Genomic DNA, 23785 nt, shown 5'->3' on the forward strand with positions numbered 1-23785 from the left:
TTGGAGTCAAATTGGGAACATTTCTGTTGCTGGTACAGGGCGGCACATAATAATGCTTATCATTACACTCAACCTAACATATGCTTCTTGTTTTCTGTTAGCTACTGCCAGCAAAATAGTGTCGCCAAGACAAACTGTAGGCCTACTGCTAAAATGAGAAAACAAACCACTGGAAGGATTGTTGTATTCAAATAAAATTTAGTTTAACATTTAGTCAGTCTTAATTTGTTGTCTTGTCGATCTGTTAGTGTAACCTTCATTTGAACCTTTGTCAACTCCGTAAGTTTTTGTCAACTCTTTGTCAACTCCAAGCAGGTTTCTGTTAATTTTGAAAGGAATATTGTAGGCTATTCTTTTTTTCCATTTATTGTGTTAAAAATATTAAAACATCAACTGAACTACATGATATTGAAACCCTTAGGCCTATTTATTGACGCTGTGTGTCAGTGATCGGCTATAGTCTCTTCAAAGTGGGTAACATAAATAAAACAAGGGTTACAATATGGTGAAAATGTTTCTTCTTTAATCGGAAGCATCATCATAAACAATACAACTCCAGCTGATTTGCTGCTCAAGAAGCAGGCTAGGCTAATTGTCACTTGTTTACCATGTTTTTTTAGGTGACATAATATAATAATTTGATAAGAACATGGATTAGTTTGTAAAAGGTGTCCTTTTATAATTTGGACCGTGTCCTGCTTGCATTTAAACCACTTTGACCACCAGAGTGTGTATTTTTCAGTACTGGTGTCGCCAGTGTGCGGTGTTTCCAGTGCCTAGAATTATGGAATACATTTTTTAAGCATTTTTATTCAGTTGATTCGGAGTTTCGAAAAGCTCTGCTTCATTTGCTGACCGTTCCAAGATGGGGGCGCGTATGCGGCATCTTCTTATGGATATGACATGACAGACAGGCCCAAATCAGAAACAATGACCACGCCGCTAAGCAACGCCCATTTCCGGGTATACCCGCAGTATGAGGAATGCCTACGTCAGTGTCAGCTGTTTTTACACAACATGCTCTCATGCCGGCAGGACATACTTTCACAATAACATAGAATGTGATGAGAAGAACCAGTCCTCTAGCCGACAACTGCATATCGACTATCGACTAACCATCGGATCGGGTGGAAGCTTTACAGTGGCAGTAAGCAGGCTTGACTCCTATGGTGGATTTCCACGCCCAGGTCTAACGTTACTCGCCTTCAATCGGATGAAATCGTACTGGCAGCCGTTCAGATAAGGTGTGTGTTCCCTTCTCACTGCGGTCATTTTTCTGTTTTATTTGTTATCTACGTTGATAGATTATGTTTGCTCGTAGTGGTTTGATCATGTGAGTTGATGTGTTTTTGACTTTGTTTACATTCCCGGGTCATTCTACACTTTCAGTGGCAGAGGTTTTCACTCACAATGATATGGAAACACTGATATAAACTCAGTTGTGAACATACAAAACAAATTAATGCTTCATTTTTTTTTGCAATAATAGTATTATTGTTAAAAAATTTTTTTTCGTTTTGAAAGTCTATTATCCATGAAGAGAATGTATTCGTATTTTTCTATGCAGCCAGGTACACATTTTGAAATGTAAAACAACAATTTGTTGTTAAATATATTTGACAATGAAATAAGTGGAATTTATAAAGCATTATTTTACAATTTGCATGCAACTATTTTGTATGAATAGGCTGCTTTTTGAAAGAATCTTTTTATATTTTCACCAGTGTTACTCTCTTATGTAATTTGTGATTGGTTGTTAATCAAATTGTCTTTGAAAGTATCCATAATTAGGCTAAATGAAGAACACCATGTGAACCACTGACAAAAGAACACGACAGCCAATGATAAATAATCATTTGTTGTTTCAAAAATACAATTATTTAATTTGACCTAAACCAGATTTATTAATATAGCAGATAATTTTGATTGAGAAAAATAAAATCAGATGGAAATGTGACGCAGTTGTAGAATGCCCCCCCTTGACTATCAGAGTAAGATAGCGTACGTTACACACCATATCACATGGCTGGCAATTCCACTGTTTATCTTAGTATACTGTGAGTTTATTATCACTTTTGTATCCATCCTCTTTTGGTTAGGTGCTGTTCTTATTAAACTTCCTAATTTGAGTTTGCTTATTTGACATTTGAATGTGCTGATTTTCCCTGATCAAGTGTGTATATCAAATGTATCACATCTTTTGAAGCATTTTCCATGATAGCTATGCCAATTGATTGGTCCAAAGAACAAAACAACAACATCAACAACAACAACAATTAATGTTAATGCAACCTTCTTGTCTGTGTGATAAGAACAATTCAAGCAGATGATGTATACACTTTTGTGGCTTTTTTAAGGTTTGAAGGTCAGACACAGACACAGGTAATGATGGTCTTTAGGTAATGTGACACTCCCTTGCTACAAAATGACTGATACTGATGTGGCCAAAACTGTCAAGGCCAATAATGATCTCTTATAATTTATAATCTTTAATGATTCATGAACTCTTGCCTAATGCAGGCTGTTTATAGATGTCTTTTAGTGTAGCCCCGCTTACTCTCACTTGCTTTTAATGATAAGAAGGGGATTAAGCACTTTTTTTTGTCTAATATGAATATCAATTAGTTTAGCTTTACTGATGCTAGTTAGTAGGGTCTTGTATGTTTGCCTTGGTTCAGAACATGCTGGATGAAAAGATCCACATGCTCAATACAATTACTGACACACACACACACACACACACACACACACACACACACACACACACACACACACACACACACACACACACACACACACACACACACACACACACACACACACACACACACACACACACACACTCTTTCCTCTGCTGTTCTTGGCTTTCTCTGATATCTGATCTCCATAGATAATTCATGGTTTGGCCTCTCTGGCAGGGTTTGTGATGGTTGGGTGTGGTTTGTGCAGTAGTCTGGGCAAGCCAGAGGGTGTCTGTGCATGGTAAAGAAATGTCCCAGTTGTGCTATCTATCAGTGCGTAGATACATTTGGTCAAAATGTTTTATGCTCTTCTGCTTCTGCTATTAGTTTGGCTCCAAAACCAAGTGAGCTGCATACCTAGCATTTTAAGTTATCGTTTTAAGACAGGTATTTAGGATCTTTGAAAGTAGGGGAATGCGTTATGATCAATATCATCATGATAACAATAGTTTTTTTTGTCTGGAAATAATTTTAGATATTAGTGAAATTTCACAGTTCTTAAATAAACCTCAAGAAACATTAAAATAACCTTCATGCTTCTTTTTTATATCATATGTTTGTATCACATCATACTTATTTATTAGAAATAGCCGCTTTTAGGCCTAATGCATGGATCCAACATCGGCACATTTGCTCAGTTTCACTGTGTTAGTAGGATTAAGTGAGTAATCATAATACGCTTTCAATTACCATTTTTGTATATTAAGTCTGACTACAAACTAAGCGTTACAATACAAACTTCCTACGCTTATAATTGGTTGTTTATTTAGAGTTGGGAATTTTTCCTGCTCATTGAATTTCCTATACAGTAGCGAAACATCAGCTCAGCTGATGGACAAAGAAGACGTGTTCATTTTGAATACAGATTTCTACGGCCTTGTATATTTTTTATTGTGGTTGTGTAATTATGTTGTATTTGGATGTTTATTAGATGATTTTCATTGATTTTAGTTCAGTATTTCCTGGCTGCAGTTAAGATAGCAACATAAATGTTATTGAAATAACCTTTATTTCAACAATATATCAAATACTTAAAGTTTCCATATTGTAGACTACACCTTTCTGAAGTTGGTGGGGTGGTGGTGACTGAACGCGGTGACTGAGTAGTTCTGACACCACATTTATACGGAAGTCAAGAAAAGGCACAGCTACTTTGCAGGCTGTGTGCATTTGTCTGTGGATCGACTGTTTTGAAATTTATATGGTAGTTTCATAGCCACTAGACCTCTGTTATCATGAAAAAAGCCAGGAGATTTCAGTTTTGACAAATGGGACCTTTAATTCCTGTGTCTTCTAACATGCTAGTAAAAAGTCAGCATCTCTATGAGAAGGCATCAGAAAACGTAAAAAAAAACGTTACAATTTATTAAAAATAGATGTAAAATAACAAAACAAAACATGGTTTTCTGCAATTGCCGGGTTATTGGTTTACTGGTAAGATGGGTAATTTCAATAAGCTGATTTTTAATAGTTATTAGTGTAATGGTGTGCCTAAAGGTTATCATTGAAGGAAAAATTCATTCAAAAGCATCAAGGCATTTTACATGACCTCAAACACAGCAACAAAGCAATAACACAAAGCAAACGAGTAAATCAATTAAGGAATAGTTTAAAAAGATCCATGTTTTAGAAGTTTGAGTCCTGAGTCCTGAGTCCTGACCATAACGTAACTGAGATGAGGTGGCATGACCTGATATTTGATTTGTAGAGGGCAATCGTCCAAAATGAACCCTCATTGTTGTGATAGTCTTCTAAGCAGCCACAGAAAATGTTTGTTGGTTGTTGCAGCAAAAGGAATATATACAAGTTACTTACTTTTTTCTCTCAGGCACATTTTTTGATGTGGGTTTGTGTGCATTAGTTGCACAGTGGCTTAGTCATTGTGACTTGTTTGTTTAGTTCAGACAAACTATGCAAACTTTACTTGATGCAGCTTTGTTGCCCCATTGTCTGCATTATCAGGTGATTTGTTCAGATGCTCTGAAATAGAGCATGTCAATCCACAAAGGTAGCAACATAAAAATAAGCACCTGCTGGTGGCTTTTAAACGTTCTTTACATATTGCATACACTTTGTTTTCCCAGCATTTCATGGGCCATTAAATATACACTACAAATGCCATAACCATGTAAGATTCGGTCTTTTCACTAGACCTTTCTCTTCCTGAAGAAAAACAAGATTTCTGTGTGATTTTCAAAACAGTCACCTTATATTAGCTCTGCTACCAGCCCAAGAGGTGCAGGCAGGGGCAAAAAAGAGATAGCAGGAGACAAAGTTATGGTATTAAAAAAATGAGGAGACTATATTGAACATTTTTATTTGCATTATTTGCATTGCAATTTTCTGACTGTATCTCACAGTGTTTGCTGCTACGACCTACGTGTGACTAGCCAATAAAAATGCAACATGAAATTGCATATTGATCAACGCGACATGGTGCTAAAACTTAAAACTACTTACCACAAGCTCCACTTACAAAATTGGCATGCCAAGTCGGCCTCTTTTCCCTAGCCACGAACGCATCCATATTCTCCTATTTTGCTTCCTCCTCTATTATCAGTGCACATAAAAACCACAATTGCTAAAATGTTATTCATCTTGCTCTATTTGTTTGTCACTAGCGCATACTGATGGCGTTTTATTTTTCTATACTAACTTGCGTCGTAGACTAAGTAGGATAAATGCCATGTAATATTCTGTTTCTCCCCCCATATTCAGATTGGAAGTCGACTGATGTGGGTTCAGTGTTTGAATATTATGACATTTGATCCCCCATTCTGAAACTTTGGTGACATTCTTGCCAACAGCTACTGCTATGTATGGACTAAACCATTTGATAAAGCCAGAAAGGTGTGTGATGAGATTGAGAATGAAGCCCTGCAGTTTATTTGCATTAGGGAAGTCAACATAGACAGTGTTTGTTTAAATGCTTCTGTGGTGCTTTGCAAGCTGAAAGAAAAAATGGGAGTGATTATTTTTTTCTTTGTCTCAATGAGATTGAAAACTAGACAATGTACAATTTTTTGTTATGCTCTTTTTGCAGTGCCTTAATAATATAGTTCACCTAAAAAGTAATATTCTGTTATGCATACTCATGCCATTTAGAACACTTTCCCCCTCATCGCTCTTTTCCATAAAAGTGATCGTCAAGGTCCAAAACTGAGAATTATTATTATTATTTTTTTTACAAAAGTTGTTTATGGATGTGTACATTATAATCTTCTGTAGCAATATTGTTCTGTTGATTAAAAAAAAAAAAACGTTTGGGAGATAATGTGATGAAATGAACATCATCTGAGATGTGGATTTAAGATGTGTATGATATGATGATCTTGTGACTATGAGACTATGATACTTCCTTTTTTTCATAGAGGCTGGAGGGTGCATCATCTCTGATTCAAATCTGATCTGTTGACTGCTACGTGATTTTCAGACAGTTCAGTGAAACAAAGCTGTAAGAGCTGTGTGATGTAACACCTCAGTTGAAGAGGACTTAAGGGGGGGGGATAGTCATACCACCTCTAATTGTTTGTTAGTGTTTTATAGGCTTACCCCGCGTCTACACTGGAGGCGGCGCAATTGCTAATACCTGCAAACGAATTGCGTTCATTGTTCCTTTAGTGAGTTTTTCTCTTTTGATGAAAATGTTCTTAATTTAGTCAGTATTACATTGTGTCACATTCACACATATCATCATAATATGTCCAATGCAGGCTCATTGACAAAACATGCCTGTAGCGACATTTCAGCAAAATTATTTCTAACACGTTTCAAACACTTTCAAAGTGAAATGTCCAGTGAGTGGTGCTAAAAGTGTCGTCAGTTTGACCTGAAACAGATGAACATGAATCTGGCAATGTTATATTTCGTTGGTTGCTATAAGTATTGTGGCAGTCTGGAAAGGAAATATCCAGTGAGTGTCACTAAAAAGGTAATGCTCTATCACATTTGAAAAATAACCCCCAATTTCCACCAGATGCGGAACGGCTGCAGAACGGCTCAGCTGCGTGACAGCTCCGTGTTCCTTCGTCCGTCAATACCCACCAGGTCCGGATTTGTTGCAGAACGGCTGCGGCCGAGGACCAACGAGATCTCGCTAATTCACGTGTGATCGCGCGATATGTAGTTTCGATAAACAGAACCACCAAACCAGGAACAGTTTTCCGCAATGATCATCATATTTTCCGCCAAATATGATCCGCCATGATCACGGTGTATTTTATTTTGAAAATTAAACAGATATTTTATTTTGTTTTGGTTTGTTCTGTTTTTTTGCTCGACTTCCTGTCCTGCGCACTCTGCCCTGTAGTGCTGCGGAGCTCTCCGGCATCCGGCAAAAATAGAAGCTCTGCGTATCAGCACCGGAGGGCTGCGGATCGCCGGAGTCGGAACGCAGCTGTTCTGCATTCAGTGGAAATACACACATTGACTTTAATGGAAACCGATTGACTCCGCCGCCGTGCGCGAGCCGTAACACAGCCGTAACGCATCTGGTGGAAATTGGGGGTAATGTTCCACCTACACTAAGCTCTACGGTAAACCTAACCTATAGTGTTAACAAAAGCAAATGTAAGATGAAAGTAAACCATGGCATGTAGCTCTTTTATTGTGACTTGTGCCTCACATATGCATACTTAAGTGGTTTGGATTGAATTGTATGTATAGGTACGTTTTGCCAAAACATATTATGAAATGAAATATACATTTTTTGTTGAAATATTGCTCATTATCGCTATCATTATCTGTATGCCTTAGGCTTACCTTTTAACCTTTCACACCTGTAATGGAAGACAAATTCTTTTCTGTGACAGCTGGACTGTAACCGTCAAGAAGTTTGTGGTGAGAGTTTCAAAGAAGCATGAAAAAAAAAGAGTAAAAACACATGCAGCAAACAAGTCAAGACGAATAAGAACTTGTTATTAAGGGCGTGATGTAAAGTGGAGATTAACTAATTACAGTTGCTGAGCAACATCACAATTTGCCATATAATACAGAATATCCATAATTTAAATGTGTCACAGAAATGTAAATGAATAATAATCTTTTGGTTTGCATCCATACATTTTCAAATAAAAAAGTAGATTAAAGTAAATAAATCAACAGTCTAATAAATCAATTAAGTATTTAATTGAAAATAATCTGAATTCATTTTATTATAAAAAATAGGAATGATTATACAAATGTAAACATTGTTTTGAGGGCTTACCAATTATGATTATATAGTTACAGGTTATATACTGCATTACAGTATGTTATACATGCTCTATAACAGAATGTATGCTGTACAGTATACGTACTATTGTATGCACTCAGAAAAAGATATAGGCTACATGTCCCTTTTTCAGCATACTGCATTGTAAAGCTCATTTTGCTAAATCTAAATAAGCTTTACAAATCTTTTTTTGTTCAATGAACCATAAACCATTATTGCACATGCTCCTGTGGAACAGTCCTTAAAGTCAAGTCAAGTCAAGTCATCTTTATTTATATAGCGCTTTTTACAATACAGATTGTATCAAAGCAGCTTCACAGTGGTTACATGAAAATAATACAAAAAACAATTTCATCATCGTCCACCTTTAAGGCAGATCTATAATATTGTTGAATATTAAATGTCCCCAACTAAGCAAGCCAGAAGGGAAGGCAACAGCGGCAAGGAACCAAAACTCCATCAGGTGACAGAATGGAGAAAAAAACCTTGGGAGAACCCAGGCTCAGTCGGGGGCCAGTTCTCCTCTGGCCAATGAGTGAACAGTGTATGAAGTTCAGAATGAATCAGAGTATTTGTCCAGTTCCGTAAAAGTCGTTAAACTTAAAGTCCTTAAAGTCGACATGAAATCAAAATTGACCCTATTTACTTTGTTAGCGCATATTACTAGTCTTGTGGTGAACAATTAATCCGTGCAAGTTAATACACAGACAAAAAATTGTTTGCCTTGGTAATCTTTAATCAAAATCTGAAAAGTTACTTCCGGTCTGGAATGGCGTTCCTTTTCTGATGACGTCAGTTTGACGGCTTGGGTTGAAAACGCTTAACCATTCTCCTTAGACCGTTACGGTGCAGATCCACTTGTCCGTGCGCCGCTTCTGTCGCGCCGCACTCCTCTTTATTCCTATGGGTGACGTCAAGCAACTTTAACGCGCCCGCAAAGCATCCCGGGAAGGCGGCACTACATTTGGAAAAATATAGCGCGTCAAAAAAGCTGGCCGATACCCATCTTTATGCAAATTAATCCGTTTAATTAACGTGACGCGACTATCCAATAGAAGTAGAGCACATGGGGACAGGGGGAAGTCTCTCGCGGGTCCTTTGTTCTAGACTGGCCATTGGCTCAAAACCACGCCCATAGCGGTAAACTTGGAACGCCCATCAACGTACAAATGTGGGGAGGCGCCGCAACACCACACAACAGTCGTGTCGCAAAAGTGGATCCGCACCGTTAGTCTACTATGAGCAGAGATGGAGAGGAGCGCTCAAGTAAAACCCTGCCCTCTGTTCAATATTCCCTTTCACTTGGAAATACGTCACAACACTGGAGAAAAGTCGTTTGCAAATTCCGGTTCACGCCCATAGTTCAGACAGACTATGCTCTCTCTGTCAGTACAAATCTGATTATTTGTCTATCCGATCTGAATCTGATGTGAATGATTGAATGTCCACACTATATCGCAACTGTTCAGATTTGATTATGTGTCCCGTCCGTGGCTCTCTTTCGTTTTGCGGAATATCTGCGTTGGTTTCCATGGCAATGACATTGGGTTGATAGGACTGTGACAAAAACATCATGGAGGTATTTGCAATGTTGTTTTAGAATATGACACTGTGTATCTGCAGCACTGGACTACTATGGACTTCAACGAGCTATGACGTGCATGAAACATTGCTCATATTGCTCAATACATTTACTGTACACTCACTAGCCACTTTATTAGGTACACCTTCCTAGAACCAGGTTTGACCCCCTTTTGCCGTTAGATCTTTAATTCTTCATGGAATAGATTCAACAAGGTGCTGGAAACATTTCTCAGCAATTTTGGTCCATATTATTGACATGACAACATCACACAGTTACAGATTTGTAAGCTGCCATGATGCAAATTACATTACATCCATGATGCAAATCTCCCATTGCACCACATCCAAAGGTGCTCTATTGGATTGAGATCTGGTGACTGTGAAGGTCATTTGAGTAGAGAAGGCCATTGTTATTTTCAAGAAAACAGTTTGAGAGGATTTGAGCTTTTTGACATGGTGCGTTATCCTGCTGGAAGAAGCCATCAGAAGATGGTTACACTGTGGTCATAAAATGGCTGCTAAATTGGTACTAAGGGGCACAAAGATTGTCAGGAAAATGTCCCTCACACTATTACTCCACCAGCATCCTGATCTGTTGATAAAAGGAAAGGATGGATCCATGCTTTCATGTTTATCCCAAATTCTGACACTATCTGAATTTCGCAGCAGAAATGAGACTCATAAACCAGGCAACTCTTTTCCAATCTTGTCCAATTTTGATGAGCCTGTGTGAATTGTTGCTTTAGAAGCTTGTTCTTAGCTGACAGGAGTGGCATCGGTGTGGTCTTCTGCTGCTGTAGTCACGTTGTCCGTTCAGAGATGCTCTTCTGCATATTCTCTTGGTTATATGAGTTACGGGTGCCTTTCTATCAGCTCGATGCAGTCTGGCCTCCTCTGACATCAACAAGGCATTTTCACCCACACAACTGTCTCTCACTGGATATTTTCTCTTTTTCAAACCATTCTCTGTAAACCCGAGAGATTTTGTTGTGCGTGGAAATCCCAGTAGATCAGCAGTTTCTGAGTCACTTATCACCTTTCTTCAGCAGATTGTCTTGACCATGTCTACATGCCTAAATTGCTGAGTTGCTGCCATGTTTTTGCTGATTAGATATTTGCGTTAAAGGGATAGTTCACTTTAAAATGAAAATTCTGTCATCATATACTCACCCTCAAGTTGTTTCAAACCTGTATGAATTTCTTTCTTCTGCTGAACACAAAGGAAGATATTTTGAAAAATGTCAGTAACCAGACAGTTACCAGGTCCCATTGACTGCCATAGTAGGAAAAAAAAAAATACTATAATGGCAGTCAATGGGACCTGGTGGTAACTGTTTGGTTACTGACATTTTTCAAAATATCTTCCTTTGTGTTCAGCAGAAGAAAGAAATTCATACCGGTTTGAAACAACTTGAGGGTGAATATATGATGACAAAATTTTTATTTTAAAGTAAACTAGCCTATCCTTTTAACAAGTTGTTAAACAGGTGTACCTAATAAAGTGACCTGTGAGTGTGTGTATTATAATTATATATATATATATATATATATATATATATATATATATATATATATATATATATATATATATATATATATATATATATATATATATATATATATATATATATATATCTATATAGCCTATATATATATCTATATTAACTATGGAACCTTATTGTAAAGTGTTACCTCGCGATTAATCGCATCCAAAATAAAAGTTTGTGTTTACATAATATATGTGTGTGTACTGTGTATAATTATTTATATAAAAAACACACACAATCATATATTTAAGAAAAAATGGTTATATTTATATATAAAATATTTATATATAATAAATTATATAAATGTATATACAGTATATAAATGCAATTATTCCTTAAATATATACATGAATGTGTGTGTATTTATGCATTTATACACAATAATTATACACAGTAGTTTGTACACATATATTATGTAAACACAAACTTTTATTTTGGATGTGATTAATCACGATTAATCTTTTGACAGCCCTAAAAATGCAATTTTTATTTAAATGAACTTAAAATAATCTTTACGTGAACTCATTATAATAGGCTAAATGTCACATTTACCCTTATTATCAGGGCCTATTTTTTTTTTTCAATTGGCCCAGTCAGACCAGTTCAGATTTCAACTGAACTTTTGATGAAATCAGCACATTGAATAGCTAATGCTGCGTCTTTCAAGGCAATTCAGTGGGCCTTTAATGACAGACAGGAGTAGGTTTATTGTCACGGATCTGACATATATCCCATTTTCTTACAGCTCTTTACGTTCATTTAAGACTTTATTTAACTAATTTAAGACTGTGCTTGTGAAGATACTCGACAAAACAAGCATTTTTTTCATAATTTTGTGTGTTTTTGTCCGCTTTCTGTGCGCACACAGACGGGAGATTCACAAACGCGCTAGTACCGCACTGAGTCTTATTGCTTTTGAAGGGTTTAAAAGCATTTGCATAAATAAGAGCGTGGTCATATGATGTAACTCTAGCCAAAGGATGACGGGGTAAAAAATGGATGCTGTGCTATTTTTTACGCGATAAACTAAAAAAATGAATCATGTATGTTAACGCGTTTATATATATATATATATATATATATATATATATATATATATATATATATATATATATATATATATATATATATATATTGTGTGTGTGTGTATAACTCTGTGAGTGAGTAGGCAGGGAGGACTGTTAAACCATCATTATCTTTTCCTTAGTGTTATTTATGACACATTATCAATGAGTAGCCTATGTATCATAATAATAAGCAAACTTTATATGTCTGTCATTCTGTCTTATAGTCAATCTTTGACAGACAGTATTTGATGTCTCATGCATGTGTCCATGTGCACCACCTGATCGTGTGTCATTTTATAAACATGGGTGTGCCTGGGAGTTTGACTGCAAACACATTTACTCACTTGGTTCAACAGACAGTACAAACGCAAATAGTGAGGGAAAGCAAACGTGAGTCTTAGCGGTAGATAAATAGCTATAGTAGTTGTATCCATCTTATTTTGTAATGTGGAAATAAGCTGTTTTAAGCTGAAAGTTTGCAATGTAAAGCAGTATAATGGTATGTTTTATCATTGTAAAATGGTATTTTTTTCAGATGAAATAACTGGGATTGTGAAAAGTGGATGACAGACACATTCAAGTTACAAATGGCTGTGCCCACTCTTTCGTGAAAAATAAGGTGGATAGTCATATATCTTTAATCATTCAATCCACTGGGTTGCTCAGCATCACTTTTTTATAATGACTCAGGATAAAAGAGAACTTCCTGGAATATTTATGACTGTATTCCTTGTCACTTGTGCTCTTGTAGACTTACAATAAAGGAGAGACCTGAACCATATCTGCAGACCAGAATATCATATATTTAGTGGTTGGCTCTCAAAATCGATGTACATCATCTAATGTCATTATATATTTGGGCACACAATGGCTCAGTGTACACCTCTCAACAAGAAGGTCCCTGACTCAAAGGCCAGCACTCCCTAAAGTGGATAAGGAAGATGAATGGATGGATGATTTTTGGAACATGATACAAAGAAAAATAAAAGATTATTCATAACAACCGAATAACCGTGAACAGTGCAAAAACAGCCTAATTTTATGTAGCTTAACACTAAAGCTAACAGTTATATATGTTTTTTTATTATAATAAACAACCTGCGTCAAAGGCATTGCAAAACAGATACATCAGATTTCTTTGATTAATGCTGCATATAAAGTTGCTTGCTCAGCAACCTTAAAATAGCTTGTGCTAGTATAGTTCTTAATACACTTCTATAGGAGCTTTCGCACTTGGTAGTTATAGGAACTAGCCACCAGGGCGGTTCCCGAAGAACTAAACGTTCCCCTAGGGCCATTTTCCTGGTTGCATTCGCACCGCCAGTAGGAACTCAAAAGTGTCGCAAGACGGCCAAAAGCGACGTCATTTAAGAATGGTTTACAACAACGTCAATAACTGGAGAATGGAAGACGCTGTGATCTGAGCGGAGTTTTGTTGTTGTGTGTCTTGGGACTAACAGAGATGGAATGTAGACATATAAGTAATGCGATGGAAAGAGCTAAAAGAAGGACTAAGACAATTTTCTTGTTTCGCTTGGTTCCTTTTAAAGTCGCGTTGGATTTCGTGCGTGGCATAAAGTTTGGACTTCGCGGTCGGCCCATCTATCCCTTTTTTTCCATCGTGGAGTTTGTTCGTGTTGTAAACTGTGTGAGTTTACACAGCTTTTTTAAATTGGCGGGTGCTGATTCGTATAGCATCATGCATTATTCGACCAATCAGCGTACACTTACGTCACTGGTAGTTCCTATTGTACTGGGTTATACCCTACTTTACTTAGTAGCTAATTTAGTTAAACCAAAAGACATTTATATGTTCCCAGTTCCTGTGGTACGAACACGCCAAAAATGGGTTGTTCGGCCATTAGTTCTAGTATGGAAAAGTTCCTCGGGTGCGAAAGCCCCTATTGTCCCTCCTTGTATTGGCCTGTTGCAAAATGTAAAGGAATGTGAAGCCGCTGCCCATGCTGTGTATCTACAGCAGAATCTCTAACAGTTGATACATTTCTACTTTTGCATGGCATAACAGGGCGGCAGTGGCTCAGTGGTTCATGTAGGTTGTCTACAAACTGAAAGGTTGGTGGTTCGATCCCCGGTTCCACTGGACCAAGTGTCGAGGTGTCCATGAGCAAGACACCTAACCCCAGCTGCTCCCGACGAGCTGAGTGGCGCCTTGCATGGCTGACACCGCCGTCGGTGTATGAATGTATGAGTGAATGGGTGAATGAGAGGCAAATTGTAAAGCGCTTTGGTGGCCATGGGTCTATGAAAGCGCTATATAAATGCAGTCCATTTACCATTTACCATAACGTCATACCACCTAATCCTATAATGGATGATTGTAAAATTCATGTGCCATAGTATTTCAAAAATACTTCCCATTGTATGATGTCCTAAAGATCTATGTAATGCCATAATCCATTATGTTACTGATTACTTGATGAGAACCGTGATGATGCGAAGAATGACCTGAAAAGGCTGTGTAAGCAAGACAACCCAAATGTTGATGAATTGAAACTGCTTTGTTGGAAGGAACGGTCTAATTCACCCTCAATGTTGTGCAACACCTTTTATCGCTATTATATTCTCTAGAGGTTTTAAATGGGTGATAAACATGATAACATGGTTCCAATACAGAAGTATCTCAGCTGGTACAGGGCATGTCTTGCTTTTGAATAGACACTTTGTATCCACCAACTTTTGGCAAATGGCGATATCTTCACTTGGTCATGCTTTATCCCTCCAGTGAATTCATTAATACGGACAGGGCTTTTGAACATTTGCCACATATTGAATGAATAGAATGAATAATGCTTTGTGCCCCTGCATCAGGTTAATCTTCATCATAGTACACACGTGGCTTTCACCTCTCTGATCTTAATCAGAGTATTGTCTGAAAGTGTGGGCCTCTCATATGATACCTCCTTGTGTTGAAATGTCAATAGGCTCTTTTTTAAAAGTACTTGTATATCATTGGCCTGCAATTTCAAAGCCCCAAGGACTGCATTAAATATTATATATAATATAATATAATAGCATTATTGTTTGACATACTCATGATGACCCCTTCAAGCAAAGGGAAGTCTGAGGACAAGGATTAAGGCTACGTCTACATTAATCCGGAGACATTTGAAAACGGTGTTTTCGTTTATAAACGCTCTCCGTCCACACTAGCGTTTTCGGACGTTTCAGTGTGGATGAGAAACTTTTGAAAAACACCTGAAAACGCTAAATTCACCTTTACTGCGCATGCGTAAAACCCCACAAAAGATCACTGAGATGATACAGATGGAAAAATAAATAATAAAATTATCGCGCAATTCTTCCAACAGGATAATTTTATTTCGCAAAATATCTCACCATTCACTGATGTGATGTGGTCGCACTCAGGTCGCACTCAGTCACCATATGTTTGGTCTAAAACGCAACTGCTCTCCTGTATTGCCACAGGACAGCAAATGTGAGTACATTTTCTGTCATCTTTGCAGCAGGACTGTGATATGAAGAGTGTGCAAAGTAACATTTTAGCAACAGTGTAAAAGTGAATAGCACATAACTGGCACAATACCGGTAAACATGAATATCCATTGGTACATAAACTTACGTCATCGTTTTCAAATACCTCCGGCTTCACAGTCCACAACGCGGAAACGGCGTTTTCAAATGTATCCGCTTTGGAGAGCGTATTCCAAAAGCTACGTTTTCGTTGACTTAAAACGTCGTCTCAGTGTGGATGGAAGGCCAAAACGGAGAGAAAAATATAAGTTTTCAGATGAAAACGTATTAGTGTGGACATGGCCTAAGATGTTAGGCTTAGCTAGAACTAAATGTTCAACCATAAGCGCTGATCCCGCGGGTGCTTGAGCCCCCAAAAAACAGAAGATATTCTTCATTCACTTTAACCAATCAAAAAACAATTGAGATTCCCAACCTCTCTGATTGGTGGATCTCACATCAGGTCCCGACGGGTTGTAATGTTCTACCATTGCGTTTAGCAATACAACATAACCTGACACAAAAGCTTGTGCTTTATTGTTTTTTGCATAATGATAAATTGCATTTAATTAATGAATTATCAGGTATGTCAGTTAGAGAGCAGCTCGCAACAGCACTCGTGGAAGGAATATGTGTTTTCCTTTGGTTGGAAATTGTATTTACAGTGATACAGTCTGTGTATTTTTCCTGCCGAGACACTTTATACAATAGAGATTGTTTAACAGCAGCTTTACAGTGATCAAAAGGAAAATTATGATTCAGTAATGCAAACAGTTCAAATTGGCTGTAAAGCAGCACTATATATATATATATATATTTTTTTTTTTAAATGTATCATTGTTCAGCTGAAGTCAGTTCAGTGTTGATTCAGATCATCAATTATTAAATGAATTCCATTCGGCTATAAAGCAAACAGAAAACAGTGACGTGATGTCACCGTCCAGCACAATTCAGTCCTCAAATGTGATAATGTGTTGAGTGTATGCTAGCTTAAAGAGATGTGTTTTTAATCTAGATTTAAACTGACAGAGGGTGTCTTCCTCCCGAATAACGCTAGGAAGAGTTTGGGCACTAAATAGGAAAAGGATCTTGGATTTTGGTAGGCTATTCTAGGTATTACCAACCGGTCAGAATTGTGAGATCACAATAGATGTGAAGGACAATAATGCGTTAAGAGCTCGCTCAAGTACTGGGGAGCTAAACCAGTTAGTGCTTCGTAAGTAATTAGCAATATTTTAAAAGGTGTGCAATGTTTAATTGGGAACCAATGTAGTGTTGACAGAACCGGACTAATATGGTCATACTTCCTGGTTCTAGTAAGAACTCGAGCGGCTGCATTTTGGACCAGCTGGATTTTGTTTATTAAGCCCTGCAGGGCAACCAGCCAGTAGAGCATTACAATAATCTAGCCTTGAGGTCATGAACGCATGAATGCACTTGCGGAGAGAGCCCACCACACGGTCATCAGATTGGTAGTTGTGGTTGATTTTTGTCTCTCCTTGTAGATATGTTGAGTCTGGACCGAAACATTTCTTGTAGCTGGAATCACATCACATCTGGTTGGAACATGGTGAGTCCTTATTCTGCGGCTCCCTCTAGTGGGCAACATTAATACAATAGCTTTCATTTTCCAGTTAAAATGGATGACAGTTTAGAATTTGCTGTATCATAAATTCACAAAACTAAGTGTGTTCACTCCAAAGGACTTCTCCATATGCAAAGTTTTGAAAAGTGCAGACTTTGTGCACACAAGATATTAACATAATAGTCATAAGGGGTCATACCAGGCACATATAAAGAACTGAATCTTCTAAATAGAAAACTTTGTCAGCATGGTCTAGATCTGATGTGGGGAAAGTTAAGGGTCTGACAAATGGCCTAAAAGGACTTTGAAAAAGTCACTTTTTTAAACAAATTAGAATGGTGGATAAAGTTTTTAGATAATCATAGAACAAATATTTTGTTTGGGCTTAAAGCAAGGATTCAGAAGAAATAAGAATTTTAATTCTGTCACACACAGTTGCAGAGTTATTAGCTAAAGCTTAAACAGTGCCATGTAGGGTTGGCTCAATACCATAAATTTGGCTTCGGTACAATACCAGAATCTTAATACCTCGGTATCCATACCAAATCGATACCATAGGTGACTAAGCAGCCTCAAAAGATAACTATTAATACAATTCATTTATATTATTTTTTTAATTTTTGAATTACTATAATTGAAGTATATAAAACGTGCAATCTTCCTGTAAAAATTAACAGAACAAGTGGTAGATCAATTATTTGCATTTATGCTCCAAGACTGCATCTGTTTTAATCTGTTCAAGACTGACTAATCTGTTTTGACATACAGTATTTGTTTACCTTGTCCATTGCTATGGTGATCATCACTGACAATCATTGTAGTTTCGGATTCAATCCACCGTTTAAATAAGGGTGTCATTTCAGAAACAGTTGCTGTTAGCTGTTAGCAGCGATCCAATTATAATCACTGAGCATTGTGCCGATGACATACCAAGTTTCATAACGATATGCCAATGTGCATTTTATGTCAAAATTCAAAATGGTCAATGCCTAATAGGGTTGACATGGGAAAATTTGGTAAAATTCAACTCTGTATGCTGCACTGAATAAAAAGGTTCCCAAATTTTTGATTTTATTTTTGTGCAATCCATTCAGAAGTTACAAGCAAACAGTATTTTTTTATCTTCTAGGTGGCACTGTTAAACACAGCAAGTAGCCTCAGGTCATGCTTTTGATGACGTGTACCAAGTTTGGTCTGAATAGACTCCTTTTCAGTTCGTAAACATTGTGATGTTTTTTTGTGGGCAGAGCTTAGGTGGTGGCAGAACGATCCCACTGGCCGCTTCACTAACGTTAGTTTACAAGTTTTGTCAGCTTGCTTTTTAACAATGACTGGAGAAAATCCTTTTTTTTTCTTAATGTGCAAGGTAACTCACTGTCCAGGACGGCGATTGTTATTTGCAAAAGTTAATTTTAACGGACGGAAGGTTGGCCGACAGAGGTTTTCTCTCTTTTTTTTGTAAATTTGGATGCTGTCACTTTAAGAACGACTTCACAGATCTAATATATTCCTACGTTTTCGCTCTCAACTGTTAACTTTCACTTAAGACATAAATAACTGTTTACTTGCAAATACATGGTCAGTTTGACACAGGTGTGTGTATTTAACTGTTCAAGCCTAATTAGATGGCAAAAAGCACTCAGTTCAGTGCTTGCACTCTATGAGCAGCGGCTTCATTCCGTGCATCTAGCATGCGCATATACAGAAATAGGCCTAAGTTCTATTTCGCTGCTTATTGTGTTTCAACTGTTTAAAATCACCTGTTTTTAAACCGCAATGCAAATAAGCTTTTCGTGAAGAAGCAGCACAGCAACGTCACATGAGCCGAACCGCGATAGAGACGATAGTCCAAAATCACTACCCGTTGACACATTTCTACCGGTTAATCGTGTCTGCCGTTATATCGCCCACCCTAGTCTGATTACACTAAAGTGTTGCAGAGATTTAGCCGTACATTGACGTGCTCTGACAAATTTGTTCGCACATTATTATTTGAGAACGGTAAAAGACATTAAATAAATTTGATGAACCGGCTAGGACGAGTTTGAAAAAGTGTTTTTTTGTGGAAAATTCAAGATGTTGGAAGAAAACACAGCAGACAAAGCGATTCTTCCTTTTGAAATGTTGTGTAATGTGTGACCCCCTGTCACTGATTCAACGTATAATCTGCCCACAACAGCAACTAAATTGCACCCCAGACAGTCTTGTAGTGTGAGAAGTACAGTGATCTGATGACTTTGAAAACTGTGTAATGTGTTCCTTGCATTACATTCCAACTTGAAAACTTTAGAGGACCTTTTGCATGTAAAATAATGTGAAATGGCCATGTCATCAGTTTGTAATTTAAAACACTGGCTGCTGTGTACAACTTGCAAACAATTAGCATTTTTCATATTTCATCATGTCTCTTTTTCCCTTTTTGCAGTTTTGTCCACATCCATGGTGGTGAACCTAGCTGATGGAAAGGAACGCTGTCAAACAGCTCAACATGGTCTCCAGGCTTCCCAAGTTTGCTTCCCATCCCTCAGTCACCACCATGACCCCCCTTCCCAAAGGATCTGCCCTCCCGGTTTCCTCCATGGAGTCTAAAGTTGGACCTATAGGCAGGCACAATAGTTTGACACGTGTGCCATCCCTAAATTGGAGAAAGGGTGAAGAGGACAGTGGAAATAAAGTTCAACACTCTGGCTGCTTGGATGAGGAGAGTAGTACAACTATAGATTATCAGTCCCCAGTGATGGTGACTAAAAAGCCTTCCCCTGCAGCTGCAGTTAAATGTAAGAGTGCAGTCCCAACTTCACAAAGTAGCTGTCCCAGGAGTATACCCCAGCCTAGCAAAACCATTCCCCGTATGACTACTCCCAAACGCCTCTCCACAGGAAATCCCCTCTATAATGGTATAGCTACTCTGCATGGTGGTAATGATGGTGGTGGTAATGGACGTCATGGCACCTCAGGGCCTTGTCTTGGTCATGTATCCCAACAAAGAACCCTGCAGGGCAAACTGTCCCTGTCCAACGACAGCATCAAGTCTTCCTCTAAAGAGAGCATAGTCCACTCTCAGAGTTTCACCCACTTCAAGAGGGCAGCCTGCCCCACCAGCCCACCCATGACCCGTTCCTTCTCCTTTAACAAAGCTACAGAGCTTGCTAAAGAACTCCCCAGACCTTTAGTACAATCTCCAGTGGCTAAATCACCCCTCATTCAGCCAAATCCAGTATTATCTGAAGGGAAAGTAGGTAAATATGGGATTGCAAGGCCCTCTGCAACTACTAGTGATCATCTTTTGCCAACAACCACAATAAAGAAATCACTTTTACCCAGCACTTCAGGTAAGAAACCATCTATGCTCAGTTATAGACTTACACGACCAACACTCACCAAACATCTCCGTCCTGTTGTCCCTGAAACTGTCCAAAAAGAAGCAGAATTGAGTACACATATCCAAGATCCTACACAGATAGCAGAAACCAGTTCAGAACCAGCCACCAACAATGAAAGTATTGAAACTACCCCAAACGAGACCTCATTTGAAGTAAAGGAAGTTGAAGGCATTCTGGGCCCTTTCTTGGAGGTTTTGGATGTTATGTCGCTATCATCGTCGTCCTCTGTGGAGAATAATGATACTAGTGAAGAGTACATGGATGACTTTGATAATCTCGGGAATGGAGGTGAGACCCTGCTGCTGCCTGTCCTCAAAGAAGGGTTAGACCACTTTGGACTATGTACAGATGCCAACACTCGAATCACCAAGTGCAATGAGGAATCATCGCTGACCAACCTGCACACCTTCTTATCCGAATCGGTTGACTGGGCAGGGATGGGACTCGCAGGTTTGAGAATTTCTTTCCATTACACCTTATAACGACTAATCCCAATTTCTACATTTTGACTGTTCAAACCCTAGGCACATCCAGAGTGTAATACACAACCCCTGCATTGGTGCCCTAGTTTGTAAGAATGTTCCTAAATGCACTTCTTGAAAAATTATAATAAGAACTTTTTTTTTCTTCTAAAGAATGAAATGACAGCCTTAATTTGGTGTTATCTGATTGGTTTGGCAGTTCTTGCTGAAGACTCACTTATTAACTAAATGAAAAACACCTCAAAGGCCGTCTTTTTGCACTACCTGCAGATAACTGTAAAACTCTTAACTTGTTATTGATAACTATTTATTTGAGATTTAACATTAATATTTGAGTTATGACTGGCTTGAGGGGAGTTCAGCACTTTCCGGTGCGTTTTTATTTTATTTGATGTGTTAGGCTATGCGTTTTAAAAAGCTATTTTTATAGAGCCTGTAAATTTGTTAGCAGTTGCTACTGAATTTGAAATTCATCAAATAGTCATGTTAGGCATAATCATGCCGATAAATGTTTTACATTGTCGATCATTGGTGTCACATTGGTACTTGTGCATAACCTTAATTAAATCAAGTATGCCCATCACTTTGCAAAAAACAAACAAAAACATACTGCGTGATGTAGCCTTTTCAGTTTAGGTTAGACTACTTAGCATTTAGAGTGCACGCTCATTTACCCTATTAAAATGCTGTAAAAATGCCCCTGTATGAGTATTTGTCTTTTCGGCTATATTTATATCATATGCAACTGTTTTGCATCTTTGAGCAACACACAGTGGTGTTTTGTTACTGAAATGAAATCGGTCCATTTGAACGAATTGGTCGAGTTAATGATTCAATGAATCGCTCATTAACAGTGATTGCCGCCACCTACTGCCGGTTTCATATTTAAATCTTTTTAATTTTAAAATAATTTCATATATCATCAAATTCTTTGGAAATCATCAAAACATTTATGCATTTGTAACTGCAGGTTAAATGTCTTTATGTCCCATCTGAGCTGAAACAGTCTGTGTAAATAAATGCCACTTCAGATGCAGCTTCTGTTTCCTCTGCATTGCGAAGATGGATTTTGTTGATGCTGATTTAATTTGATTGGTAATAGCCCTATAGTGTCTTAATATTATTCTAATTTAATTTATTGATTAAATGTAATAATTTGACATAATAAATTATGCATAGATTACCGGTACATTTAATTAGGTAAGGAAAAATAAAATAGGTTAGGAAAGATAAAAATCCAGATAAAAGGTGAAAATCTATTTTTAAACTTATTGGAAAATGCAATTTCTGTCACTGCTGCAAACTAACCACCGCACAACATATGAAGAATAACAAAAACTTTAGGAGTCACATTCATACTCACATTTTTTTTTAATGTTTTTTTTTATCAATCAACTTTAAATTCATGTCCCAGTTACACTTATTTGTTTTTACATTTATTTAAAAATGATAACTAAAGGCTGTAACAATTTAAACAATATATTTTATTTATATGTTTTTTATAGTGAACTTATTTTCAAATTATCAGTCATCAAGCTCGGTGAACACTGGTGATCACAGACACGAAGATGTACCTTTAATTTCACCAAGCTGATAGCTTACTAAAAAACCCCAGTAGTCATCACGTTTTTGAGGCCATTTCAAGTTTAATTTTGACCTGACATAAAGCGGTGATATTTAAGTGGCTGAGTTGTTTACTTACTTTTTAATTATTCTTCCCAACTCAATCATTTAGTTCATTCAGATAGATTCGCAAATGCGCACGAAAACAAGGTGGATTTATCGCACAAACCAATCATATCCAACCACAACCAATCATATCCAATCATAGCGTGATGGAGTCATGGCCTCCTCTCATGGGACTTTCCCCATTAATTCTCAATTACCCCGCACCAAACCCATCACACACTTTACGGGGTCTGTTAAAATCAATGGGCTGTTGTGGAGCCAGAGGGGTGTAGGGTGTCCAAATTTTAATTGGCTACATCCGTTTGACCTCCTCTTGAAAGAAGCATTTATTTTGACGCACGACTTAATGTTTTAATGTTGAATATTAAGAGAATATTAACGTTATTTGCAAAACACAGACGATTAAGATTAAACAATTCTTATAAGTATCAAGCACAGAGCTGTTCAAAATCCTGACGAATTGTGTCTGGTTTCTACAATTTTGGTAGCGTATTTATTAGAAATGCAATGTTACATGGGGCTAAACAATAATAATAATAAAAAAGTATTACACATGATATTCTTTCACGGTCTATGGATCCCCTAAAGTAGCATTAGCCACCCCATGTATTAAAGTCTAGTTCCGCCACTCTCAATGGGCTCAGAGAAGGCAAGAGAGATGCGGACTTTAACTTTACCTGCTGTGTCACTTTAGAAAAACTAGGGATTCACACACTTTTTTTATGTCACACTTTGTAATATTTGCATTTTTATTTTTATAATATGGATTATTTTCTCATTACATTTTTTTTTTACGAGGCATTGCCTCCCTGGCCTCCTCTGAGGAAATGCCCCTGACTTGTATGAACATAAACTTAGTGTATTATGCAAAGCTGTATACACGGTTTAATGCTGCCTTATATTTTGTCCAAAACAATGTACCTTAGAAGGCAGCATAATGATGTTGTAACAGCCTTTTGGAACAGTATTCCATCTTGAATGTGCCTATGATGCTTTAAATCCT

General features: G+C 37.6%; 1 protein-coding gene across 2 annotated transcripts in view; it reads left to right on the plus strand.

Annotated features, from left to right (window-relative positions):
• The first annotated feature begins 971 nt into the window (after positions 1–971).
• Positions 972–23785, plus strand: part of ccser2b (coiled-coil serine-rich protein 2b) — an 85315-nt gene continuing 62501 nt past the window's right edge. Inside the window, exons 1-2 of one of the 2 annotated variants that reach the window (XM_079595337.1) lie at positions 972–1244; positions 19654–21061. In XM_079595337.1, coding sequence (XP_079451463.1) covers positions 19687–21061 — 1375 coding nt within the window. In that variant the 5' untranslated portion in view covers positions 972–1244; positions 19654–19686. The remainder of the gene's footprint in view (positions 1245–19653; positions 21062–23785) is intronic. The other variant, XM_079595336.1, reaches the window with a different exon arrangement.

The sequence above is a fragment of the Phoxinus phoxinus genome (assembly GCF_949152265.1).
Source record: "Phoxinus phoxinus genome assembly, chromosome: 21".
In the NCBI taxonomy this organism is placed as follows: domain Eukaryota; kingdom Metazoa; phylum Chordata; class Actinopteri; order Cypriniformes; family Leuciscidae; genus Phoxinus; species Phoxinus phoxinus.